This window comes from Tursiops truncatus, chromosome 10 (assembly GCF_011762595.2).
Source record: "Tursiops truncatus isolate mTurTru1 chromosome 10, mTurTru1.mat.Y, whole genome shotgun sequence".
Taxonomy (NCBI): Eukaryota; Metazoa; Chordata; class Mammalia; order Artiodactyla; family Delphinidae; genus Tursiops; species Tursiops truncatus.
In genome coordinates, this window is record NC_047043.1 from 22,412,712 (window position 1) to 22,425,646 (window position 12,935).

Genomic DNA, 12,935 nt, shown 5'->3' on the forward strand with positions numbered 1-12,935 from the left:
AATACCTCTGTAACCCTGTACAAGTTACTTAGCCTCTCTGCACCTCAGTCCTACCCCCTCTAAAATGAGGATAATGATACTCATGGTCTGGGATTGTTGTAAGAATTAAATGTTATTATATATGCCTGCTGCAGTGCCTAACACGTTGGAAACATTTAAATGTGTTAATTCCATCTTCTTATTCTACGTCTCCAGCCAAAAGCTTATAATCTAGCTATGGAACCAGAATAAACACAGATGGAATGACAAGAGAGTGTGATGGGATATTAAGTGTCCTAGTTGCTAAGGGCAGTGGGGATTCAGAGGAGAGACACGAGTGAGGCTGGGGTTGGCTTCGTGGGGGTGGAATTGGACAGGCAGGAGAGAAAGGTGGAGACCATCCTGGTCAGGACAGCTCCACGGATGAAAGCGCGGAGGTAGGAAAAGGCCTCAGCACGTTTGTAGGAGTACGAAAAGACTGACCCAGTCAGTCTGGAATATTCAGGAATGGGGAAGACCAGAAGTCAAGCAAAGGGTTAGATGAGTGACACTGAAACATAGGCAGTCATCAAAGGGTTTTGAGTCAGGAGTGAAAGGAACAAGTGGTGTTTAAGGAAAACCAGTCTGGACTCTTGTTGCCAGATGGATTGGGGGCAGGAAGTCGGGGGGTTAAGGGAGGGGAAGGAGAAAGTGCCTAGTGTGGATGTTCAGAAAAAGAAGGATATAGCTACTAGGCAGGAAGCTGTATGTTTCAGAGAAACGTGAGACCCCAAATCTAAGAATAAGACATTAGCCAAGGAAAGAGCACCCCTGGATGTGACAGCTAACAATTCCTGTGTCCTAGCTGTGGTTAACGTCAAACAGAGAATTGGTCCAGAAGCATCCTACCAGCACTGGGAGGAGACTGACAAGCTCCGAGGGTCTGTCTCCACTGGAGAGTCAGTTACCCTGCAGGTGCCTGCCAGGCCCTCTGTCCTCTCCTGATGTGACTGCAGATGATCAGGCCGGGTGGGCATCTGACCAGCAGATGGTTGGCCAGTGGAGCCTATAAGGTGGCCTGCCGAGAAAGGTCTTATCAAAGAAAGACAATGATAATTAGGTTCTCTAAGACATTCAAAATGGATCTATGATGAAGGCATCACTGGTTGGCAGGAAGAGCAGCAACATAGGGGATCAGAGCCACACACGTGACTGTGTCCTGAAGCAAGTGTCATTGACCACGTTGCTCAGTGGCCACAGGCTAGTCCAGTCTCTAAGCTGCCTTGGGCCTCAAGTCCCCTTCCCACCGTTCTTGGATGTACAGAGGCAGTATGACTTAATGGTCATGAGCACAGACGTGGGAGCCAAACCGTCTGTCTAATGTCTAGTGTCTAATGTGTATTATCGCTGTGCTATTGACTAGCTGCTCACGTGGGACCAGTTACCCAACCTCCATACATCTCGCTTCTCTGATGTATAAAACGGGGCTGTTAAAAAACAAGACGGGGCTATTAATAATAGTACCTACCTCATAGGGTTGTTGTGAGGATTAAATGAGTTAATATGTAAAATAATATTTACTCCAGTGACTGGCCAGAGTGAACTCTCTATGTGTTGATTATTATTATTAGCATTTTTTAATCTCCAGTTCTTCCTTTGGGAACTACTTGTATCTCCCACCACTCCCACCACCCCACCAGAGCTTCCCACAAGGCTTGAGTCCTAACAGTGGAAAAATCCCATTTTCCTTATTTGCATGTCCAATCTTATAATAAACTTTCTTAATATTTGAACTAACTTGAGTGAGTCTCCATTCCCTGTAGTAGAAGAAGCTGCTACAGCGTAAGTTGTGAAAAAGTCGGCTAAACCTGTGCATGTCCCAACAGGTGTGCACGTTTCCTTTGGAGTCTTGGAGAGGGCGACTGGGAGCTTGGGGTTCTGGACTTCAGCGCTTCCCTGGGGGAGGGAACCCCGAGCTCAGACTCTGTGACAAGCAGAGCATGGAGGCTCACGGAGCTGCCTTATCTTGAGGTCATCATGTTTTAGGATCTATCCACTTCCTCTGCACTGAGTCCACAATCCAAACAAGGGAATTTCAAGTAAAATTACCCTGGGAGGGGAGCAAGTGCTGATAGACCGACATGAATATTTTCACTCACTAGCGGTTTTACTTCTCAGTGTAAGAAATATAACATTTTTTCCTGAATCCAAACCCCTCATGGGAAGTGTGGCCAGCAGTAAAATATTCACACCAAGGCACACATTTCTGAACAGGGCAGCACAGTGGTTAAGAACTCTAAAGTCCGACATGGATCAAAATCCTGGCTGCCTGATCTGGCTGAGGAAGTAACCCAAATTCACCTGGCCTCAGCTTTTTAACTTTAAAATGTGGATAATAATAGGAGCTACCTGGTGGGGTTACCAAGCTTAAGTGACATAATACATGTAAAGACCTCCAACAGGCCAGGATCTTCATACATACATACCCTAGAGGCTAATAGTCATTTGAAAAGACCCAGCTAAAACCTACGAAAAATCAACAGAAAAATACAATCCACTCTTTGTTGGAATCCCAAGTCTGGGGGCTTTGGGTATGTTTTAGCATTACTTAGGGACTTGTGTGTGTCTTTTTTTAAATATACGTTTTATATGAAATACTGAACACTCCCAGGGAAAGCAATTGAACCTCCCTCCGATCCTTGGCTCCTGGTCTCCACGTCTTTTCTACCTGCTAAACTGAGGATGAACAACAGAACTTTTGTGGTGACCTCAAACCCTGGGCCTCAATACATTGTGCTCACCCCCTAGAGGTTGCACCTGGATGGTTTGCTCCTCCCAGGGACCTCAGTGGGGAGATGATAGAACATTTTAGTTTACATCCAAGCAGATTCAACAGACATAGTATTAAAAAGATTGACAGTAAAGGGTATGTTTAAGCAGAATAAATGACACCTCCAATAAGAACTAGAAAATAAAATATGTTAAGACAATGCTTTTATTATGCATAGGATTTTAAATTCCTTGGGACGAGGGAAGTCATTTTACAAATTCTAGGCAGCCACGTGTTAGTGCTTGTTCCTGTCCCAGAATCACACCAGGCAGGGGGATTTCTGGAGTCACGGATAATCAACTTCTTCACACCACCCGTGGCCACAGCTTCTGCAAATGCAACCTGCTCCCCCGCGGCTCACCACCCAAATCCACACATCTACAAATCCCTAATTCTCTCCCTTCTTCTGCCCCATCCCTCAGATGGTACTTCTTGTCCAGCCCTAGAGCAGTCCCAGTGCTTTGGGCTAAAAGTCACAGGTCATGCAGTTCACCCCCTGCCTCCACCTGGGATTCTTTACCCAGCACAGAGCTTACGATGGTGCTATTTCTGCTCCCACAGCTGAGCTATTTGAGACTCAGTCCTTTCCACCATCTCATTCCTTTCGTCTCACTTCTCAACCTCAGATGGTGATCAGGAAGACGCTTTTCCCCAGGGATTGAGTGTGGTCCTTGGCTTGTGGCTTATAGCGATACTTCCCCTGTGCCCTTCCCACCAAGGCCCTGAATTTTCATCTCAGCCAGAAGGAGGCACTGAGTGGTGTCAAGAGTGGGGGTGGCAGCACATCTGTTTGTGAGGACAGTGGAGGTGACCCAGCGTCCCAGGGGTCACAGATCATCCAGCTAGTTCTCTGCTGTCTCTTCTTCCTAAGAGGCTTATTCCCCTCCTTTCATCATTCATTATACTCATCTTTTAGACTCATCCTTTCCAGAAAGCCCTCTCCAACTCACCTCCTGTTACCTCCAAGGTGGGTTATGCCCCTCCTCTTGGCTTCCCTAGTATCCAGGTCAGACCCCTATCACAGCGCCCATCACACTGTGCTGTCATTTCCTCCTTATGTCTCTGTCTCTTCTCTTGAGCTCCTTTAGATACAGGACAAAATTTTTTTCTTTTTCTTTTCATATCACCAGTGGCTACCATACTGCTTGGCTCATAATTAGCACACAATAAATATTTCTTAAGGATATGAGTAAATGAACTCTAATATTTTGGGGGGAGAAAACAAGATGAAGAGTGGTGAGATGCCTAGTTTAAGATCATATAATTCGTTGATTACAAGGCTGGATCTAGAACCCAAGTCTTCTGGCCCCAAATCTGGTATTCCTTCCTCTACACAGCTACTTCTGTGCCTGGTGGGGATGCTGGTGAGGAGGGCTGGCAGTGGTCTGAGTCCCACCCACTGGTCATTGAGGCAAGGGCTTGATCAGCAGACTGAAGGTCATCCCACCTGTCCCTTGCCAAAGTCCCGACTCTATCACATCATCTAAAGCAGTAACTACTGTTCTGAATCTTACAGGTGACCCAGCCAGGGTCAAGTCCTTGGGTCCTCTCTTTGGACCCTGTGCTTAGGGGAGGTTAGCTGCACCCTCTAGGGAGCTCAGGGAGAACTTGGACCCTCGTCCCCAGAGCCCAAAGAAGGGAAAGATCTTCTGGGTGAAGGAGGCAGTGAAGGTGTAGATGGGTTCCTGAGTGACGGCATTGGCAAAGGTCACCCAGCCCACCTCGTAGTCAACAGACACACGCACCTGCTGGGGCTGTTCCTCCAGGGCCAGGCGTGTGGGGAAGGAGCCCAGGGCCGAGACGAAGCCCCAAGCCAGTCTCACCGCCCACACCCCCTCCTCTGGCCGCAGCCGAAGCTCCCCCTTCCGCCGGATGTCCTTACTGACCACACCCAGGGTGCAGCTGCCCCCGGGAGCCAAGTCCACACTCACCACCCACGTGTGTCTCCCCCCAGTGAAGCCACCATGGGCCAGGACACAGGTGGCCCGGTCGAAACGCTGGGGGCTGTCTGGTGACTTCTGCCATTTATAGGAGAAGCGAGCCTGCTGGTGGTCCTCAGACAAGAGGAGCTTCGGGTGGGAAGTCCAGGGGTCTAGAGAGATGTGAGCTGTGGGGAAAACCAAAAGGGCCACAGATGTCAGCAGACATGCTATCACCTTCAGGAAAGGCCTAAATACTCCCCTTGACACCCGCGTTAGCATTACTACCAGCAAAGTATATAGTGCCTACAAAGACCTGCAGTATGGGTATCACCTGGAAACCTGTTAGTAACAGACTCTCAGGTTCCACCCCAAACCACCTGAGATGGAATCTGCATTTTTAGCAAGATCCGCAACTGATTCCTGTGCTTGTTAATGCCTGCTTCAGAGGATGTGTTGGTTAGTTCGTTAGTTCGGACATCCGGGCTCTCATCTGGTTCTGTGTCTTCCCCTGGAAAGCACTTCTTCTCCCTGCAAACTGGCTGACTCCCAAAGCTGTGCATGCCTGCTCTGATCTCCTGCTGCTGACACATCACGTCCTCCCCCTCCTGTATCTCGGAGGGTGGAAATATTCTTCCCTCAGTCCAAACTTCATGATCACTGCCTGGGCACTTATGACTCATTTATACAGTCTCCACTCCACCCAGACTCTCTGGCTCACCCACGGGTTATTCATTCTGTCTCAGTAATTCTAAAATCAGGCAGGGTCTGAGGATCACCTTTTAACAAAAACACTTCTGCGGACCCCTGCATAGTGTTACTTTTAGTATCCATAAATTGGGACAAATTCATAAATTCAGATATGTCCATGAGTTAGGATCCCTGCCAAGAGCTCTGTGACTTCCCAGGCTCTTCGGCTGATAGACTGGGAACAGTGCCCTTGAGTGGGGTCCAGTCTTCATTCCTTTCCTACCTGCAGGCTGCACTCCTATCATCTATGAAATATAATAACACCTGAGAGAGAGTAGGGGTTCCTGACAATTCTAAGAATGCGATTCTAAACCCAGATCAAATTCCACTCATCCAGGAAGCCCTTCCCAATAGACCTTGTCCCATCCTGATTTAATCTTTCTATCCCATCATCACCTGCAGATCAGAACATGAGCTTCCTGCCAGGGATGTGGTATGTGTGTGTGCCTGTCCCTTCTTCATGGTTCTCCCACAAGCGTTACAAAGGCAGTGACACATATCAGTGTCACGTGTGACATTATGTGTATATGTACATTTATATATGTGATATATATGTATTTGACTATTACAGTGCCCAGTGTAGAACCCTGCAAAATTATCTGCCCATTTCAAGATTAGAATCCTCACTCCCTCCCATCCTGACAGAGGCTGCTTACCTGGCTCATAATCCAACTCAAAGCAGAGTTTTTCTGTAAAGAGGAAATAAAACAGGATGCGATGTCATTAGTCTTACCGAACCATAGAACATTTAATGATGAGGAAACTGAGACCCCAAAAGGGAAGAGACAAAGAGAGGAATGGAAGCTGGAATCCTCTAGACCAGTGGTTCTGAACTTGAACTTGCATCAGAGTCCTCAGAACACTTGCTAAAACACACGTTTTTGATTCAGGTGGCCCGGGGTGGAGCTGCGATTCGCATTTCTGGCAAGTTACCAGGGGATGCTGATGCTGCTGGCTGGGAGCCCCACTTTGAGCCGCACTGCCTAGCTCTGAGCGGGCAGCGACCAGTGCCTTGCACAGAGCCTAGGACACAGTAAATGCTCAAGAAACATCGACTTAATGAACAGATAAGTGGGTTAATTTATTTCTCGTTCTGCTTGGAAATGATTTTGGGGATAGTCAAAGGTCAGCCTTTGATTAGAGTAAAATTTCCTTCACTGCCAGGCCATTTACTTGTAGGAAGTGGACTTGGGGGAAAGCTCTTCTAAGGTGACATTTTTGTGGGTGGGTCATTTAGAACTAGGTGGCATCATTCGTGATGTCACGTAGGAGGAGAGGGAAGTGTTGGCGAGGAGCCACATTCCTGACTCTCATTTCAAACCCTCCACACCCTCTCCTACCACCACTCCCTGTCCCGGAAAACAGGGTCATGGTCCCCACAGGGGCAATTCCACTCTGAGGAAGGACCAAACTAACAGGGGCGGGGAAGCCAAGGAAAAGAGGAGGGAGGGAAGTCAGCTACCACAGGGCACAGAGAAAAACCCTTGCTGGTTATTAATTAACAATGTTCATCATCAAAAACTTATCATGTATTACAAATGTGGATTTTTAAAATTACTGATAATGACAGATTGTGGATTTTTATGGATTTTTAAAATGACTGACAATGACAGATTTTGTTCATCGTTATCTTATATATCACTTCATGGCAAGCGGTTAGATCTATTTCATTATTTTTCAAACCAGTTACATTTTTTTCCAGAAATCCTCACCTTTATTATCTCACTTCATTGTCACATCCTGATAAGCAGATTTTATAAAGATCTGCAAATAAGGAAACCAAGGCACTGGGAGAGTGCAAGCCTTGTCAAAGGTCACACAAACGTCGGGCAGCGGGGCATGGAGGCCATTCCTAAATCCAGGCTTCACAGCCACCTGTGCTTCGTGGGGTCCGCTTACCCAGAAACATCTTCATCTCCTTTCGCAGCGGGAGGGCCTGCTGGGGGACGTCCCGAATCCTCTGGCCCAGCTCAGGGGATACAGCCTCTGGTTTCCGGCACCTTCTGGTTTCACACCTAGGGGCACAGAAATGGTGGGGTCTGGGAATTATCCTTCTTAATGATGCCTCCAGACTCAGCTGGTCACCTTCTAATTGTCTTGGAGGTGCCAGTTCCCATGGACAGACATGATTCCTCTGGGATGGATCCACTCCCTCCCCACACTGTCCCCTCTTGGGCAGTGTCATGCGGGGGTGTGTATCTACAGCTGGCTGTACATGGGAATGCATTTGAGTATGTGAAAGTTTACATGTGAGTTATTTTCCTTAATGTGAGAATGTATATTTGTGTGGTAATAACCAGCATGTGGTGCGTGTATGTTTATGTATGTGGGAAAAGAGAAGAGAAAATCTTACCTTATTAGAGTGCTTCTGATATCCTAGGAGAAAGAGAGAGAAAGCAGGGATTCAGTTTCCATTTCTTCCTCCCACAAGAAAAGACAAAATACCGTATTCTCAGCCCTAGATAGAAAAAGGACACCAGATCCATGGAGTCACAGCGTTTTCAGGTTTACGAGGCTTCAGGGATCTTAGAGCCCAACCCCTTCATTTTATAAGATCCAGACAGTGAAGTGACCTGCCCCTTAGAGGCAAAGGCAAGTCCCATCCCAATGTCTCCAGCTTCTCAGTCCCCAACGCGTCCGCCTAAATCATGCTGCCTTTCTGATGCCTAATTGGGACCCCAGTATCTGTCCTCCAGTGTGAGGAAGAGAAACAGAACAAGAAGAACTTCCTGCTGGTGGGCGGTGACACAGAGAATAGTTTGCCTCGGAAATAGCACCTGACATTTGTTCGCATAGTGCTTGATGCTTCTCAGAGTGCTAATTTCACTTGCATTTTACTGTTGGATCCTCACAAATAAAGTATTTTTGAGATAAATAAACAAAGTATCTCCCTATTTGATGGATAGGATGAAGAGACCAAGACCAGAGAGCAAAGCAACCAGGGAGCTCTTGGGGAAGCAAGGACTCTTAGAATTCAGAACTTCTGGTCCTGTGACCCATCTTCCACTTGGGATACAAGGATGTGTGAGTGAAGAAGAGATGGCTTAGACAGGTAAAGATGCAACAAATCATAGGTGAGCACAGGTGGATGGGGGCGGGGCTCAGATCTCACCATCAGGAGCTCCCTTGCTGGCCTCTCCTTCTTCTCCTCCAGTTCTTCAATGAGGGTGCTAAACCGGCAGATTTCCCCAGTGACCAGGACATCAAACTCATCCTGATGCTTTAAGATGTCCCCATCCAGCCTCTCCAACTGGGCTAAGAGGATGCTCTGCTGTTCCTCCAGGAACTGGCTCAGATGTGCAAACTCAGAAATCACTTTTTGTTTCTTGGTGGCCACCTGAGTCTGAGGGGGCAGGAGGAGAGGGCAGGAAGTTATTCCTCCTCTTCCTCCACTTCCTTTTCCTTCTTTTCCCTTAATTCATTCCCGTCTCCCTCCAGATCCACATTCTCCAAGGTTTGGTGGTAAAGTCAGAGCCCCCCACTCCCCAGGTCCCCAGATAGACTTGGAACCATGGCATAGTTTCCTTTACACCTGCCATGCCATTTCCAGGAGGAGGTGTACGGGAGGTGGTGAGGACACCCCACCTCCTGCCATTTACAAAGTGCACACAATGTGCGGGGCACTAAGGTACATTACTGTCCTTACAGCAATTCAGTGAGATAGTGATGATTTTTTTTTTTTTTTTTTTTGCGGTACGCGGGCGTCTCACTGTTGTAGCCTCTCCCGTTGCGGAGCACAGGCTCCGGACGCGCAGGCTCAGCGGCCATGGCTCACGGACTCAGCTGCTCCGCGGCATGTGGGATCTTCCCGGACCGGGGCACGAACCCGTGTCCCCTGCATCGGCAGGCGGACTCTCAACCACTGCACCACCAGGGATGCCCAATAGTGATAATTTTTAATCTCCACTTCACAGAAAAATAAACTGAGCATAGAGAGCTGTTTGAGGTCATAGAGCTAATTCATTTCAGGATTCAAACTCAGAATGGGGCTTCCGTGGTGGCGCAGTGGTTAAGAATCCGCCTGCCAATGCAGGGGGCAAGGGTTCAAGCACTGTTCCGGGAAGATCCATGTGCCACAACTACTGAGCCTGCACTCTAGAGCCCATGAGCCACAACTAGTGAAGCCTAAGTGCCACAGCTGCTGAAGACCATGAGCCTAGAGCCCATGCTCCACAACAAGAGAAACCACCGCAATGAGAAGCCCACGCACCACAACGAAGAGTAGCCCCTGCTCACCACAACTAGAGAAAGCCTGCACGCACAGCAACGAAGACCCAATGCAGCCAAAAATAAATAAATAATAAAACAAAAACGCAGAATGACTTCAGAGCCCTCTATGCTATGTTGCCTTGGTTTCAGAAAGGCACTGGACCCTGAGGAAGGGAAAAGGACCAGGCAAGGGATGATGACTTACCAGGAGGACTTGTATCCTTCGATTTTCTCTTGACTGAATTCCTTGAATCTCCTCTCTCTCCTTTCTTAGACACTCAAGACACTTCTGTATTTGTTCCTGGGAAGAAGGAGCATAAAATATTTAAGATGGGGGCAGGGATAAATTAGTAGTTTGGGATTAGAAGATACAAACTACTATATATAAAATAGATAAACAACAAGGACCTACTGTACAGAACAGGGAACTAAATTCAATATCTTTTTTTTTTTTTTTTTTTTTTTTGCGGTACGCGGGCCTCTCACTGCCGCGGCCTCTCCTGTTGTGGAGCACAGGCTCCGGACGCGCAGGCTCAGCGGCCATGGCTCACGGGCCCAGCCGCTCCGCGGCATGTGGGATCTTCCCAGACTGGGGCACGAACCCGTGTCCCCTGCATCGGCAGGCGGACTCTCAACCACTGCGCCACCAGGGAAGCCCTAAATTCAATATCTTGTAATAAACTATAATGGAAAAGAATCTGAAAAATATGAATCACTTTGCTGTACTCTAGAAACTAACACAACATTGTAAATCAACTATACTTCAATTAATTTTTTAAAAATATTTAAGACGGAAACAATGATTTGTTAAGAGATGTCATCTCTGCCTCCAGGAATGGAATGACCCAAGGGAAGGAGTCGTTCTCTTAGCTGACAAGCCTGGGCCGTTATGGTCCTTGACAGCTTACTCTCTTTGGGTCTTCTTCCTCTTGTTTTGTCCTCCAAGAATTTTGATTAGGGCTTTCCGCTTTTAGCTCTGTGCCATCATAAGCTATGACTCTGTGTTCTCATCTGAGCCTTCCTGTCTTCAGGCTAAACACCCTAACTTCTTTTGCCTTAATGAATGGTATCGAGGATCTGTCCTGAGCTTGATACGCCCTTCTTCGAAATTATCCCAACTTTCTCACATATCCCAAACAGAACACATCCAAACAAGCTCTCTTATAAATGGAATCAACTTTCTGGGTATGATTCCGGAGGGAACAAGAAACTTGGATAACGCAAAAAATAACCAATGAATTGTTTTAAAAATTGCTTGCTCTAGGGGACTTCCCTGATGGTCCAGTGGTTAAGACTTCAAGCTTCCACTGCTGGGGGCACAGGTTCGATCCCTGGTTGGGGAACTAAGATCTTGCATGCCGCAAGGTGTGGCCAACCCCCCACCAAAACAAACAAACAACAACAACAAAAATTGCTTGCTGTAGAATAAAGAACAGGTATACATACATAAATGTCCATATAAGCACATTGCAAAATATATTTAGAACTCTTAACAATACATGCTAATTAACTAATTGACACATATACATAGACTCCCACTTGTAATAAAACACAATGCATAAACAGCTAACACCAGTACACACTCATTTAATGACAGATAAAATTATACACCATATATATTTACCCAATCTGCATATATGTAAACACTAATTTACCTACAAACACGAGCAGTCAGTTACGCATGCACACCCAAGTAGTCAGATCCCCCCAAACACACTGCACACGCTGGTAAACGTGCAAACATTAATACACATACACACTGTGCAATCATTTCCTCAAGTGCAAAGCCAGACATCCTCAGACACACCTGACTGATCCATGGTTCAGACACATACGTTCATGTTTTGGTGACTCATTCATTCAACATGTATTTATTGAGCTATTATTATGTATTGGCCATAAGTAAACAACATAGGGCATACTTAAAACACAAACACATGATCTTCCATGCCTGGGTCTATTGCCTGGGTAATCACAGAAGCAGGGAGATGGAATTAAGTTTCAGCGTGGCCCAAATAATCCACAACTCTACTCTGATTCTTTCAGTCCAGTCCAATCCCAGACCCACCCTGGGAACCTCTCAGTTTCCCCTTTCCTACCCTGTAGGGCCCAGCCGCGTCCTCCAGGAAGCGCACAGTGTGGGCACGGTGCTCCCAGGCCTCCCGGCACACCACACACAGCTGCATCTCATCATCCTCGCAGAAGAAGTAGACTTTCTCCCCGTGCTCGGGGCAGATGTCCTCCTCTTCTATGTCCAGCCGGGACACCAGCTTGAGACGCTCAATGTTCTCCACCACGCTGGCCAGCTGCCAATTGGGCCGGAAGCTCCCTGGGCGGAAAGGCTCCTTGCAGAGTGGGCAGGTTGGGGGCTCCTCGGGGTCCGGGCTGGGGATCTCAAGGTAGCGGGTGAGGCAGATGCGGCAGAAGTTGTGGCCACAGTCAATGGTGACCGGCTCCCAATGGTGACCGGCTCCCCACAGTCAATGGTCCCTTGGCAGATGGGGCAGTTGACCTCATCTGCCAGGCTGGTCACAGAGGCAGCCGAAGCCATAGTGCTGCTGCGCTTGTGGCCTCTTCAAGGTCACCCTCTCTGCTCAGCTTGGGGAGAAGGGCTGGGAGAACAATGAGGACACACACCTCACACTCACACACCTACATGTGCACATGGCCAGACACAGGGGCATCTTACATACCCAGTGACGCCCTCATGGTCACACACACATACGTGTGAGCACAGGGCAAGGTACCCACTTGCATCTCTGGCAGCCAGGGTTCTGCTGTCCCCCTCCCTAAAGAACAGACACACACCCTCCAACAGCAGAGACAGAGAAATAGCAGAGGAGGGGCAGAAGAAGCAGTCACAGCATTCCAGATATGACCTCAGTTACTCTCTGGACTGGTGCCCACGACCTGGGGGTTCCTGCTCTTTCCCGTCCATCCAGAGACACTAGCAGTAGAAGGAAAGTGGTCGTATCTTAACCATCCACAATTGGAAGAGACTGTTCTTCTTTTGGGAGCAGGAGGGAGACTGGGTCACAGAGCAGTAATGCCACCCCAGCCTCCCTGCAGTATGACCAGCTGTCTCCAGGGAGATTGGAGGTATCAGCCAACCCAGGGGAGTGTGGGGACCCAGATAAGGCGCTGTGCCCAGGGCAGGGGTGGTGAGACAGGGCACAAGCAGCTTCACCAACCGGCCTGCCATAGGCTTCCAAAGGGGTTGGAATGTACTCTGTCTGGGGGAGGAGAAAGAAAGATAACGGCGGCCATCA

General features: G+C 48.0%; 1 protein-coding gene across 1 annotated transcript; it reads right to left on the bottom strand.

Moving 5' to 3' along the window:
- Positions 1 to 2,939: 2,939 nt before the first annotated feature.
- Positions 2,940 to 12,706, bottom strand: LOC101336962 (tripartite motif-containing protein 10). The gene is given in 8 exon segments (XM_004311130.4): positions 2,940 to 4,895; positions 6,114 to 6,146; positions 7,357 to 7,472; positions 7,811 to 7,833; positions 8,570 to 8,800; positions 9,872 to 9,967; positions 11,766 to 12,122; positions 12,125 to 12,706. Coding segments are annotated over 8 exon segments (1,491 nt in total). The 5' UTR covers positions 12,218 to 12,706; the 3' UTR covers positions 2,940 to 4,353.
- Positions 12,707 to 12,935: the final 229 nt, after the last annotated feature.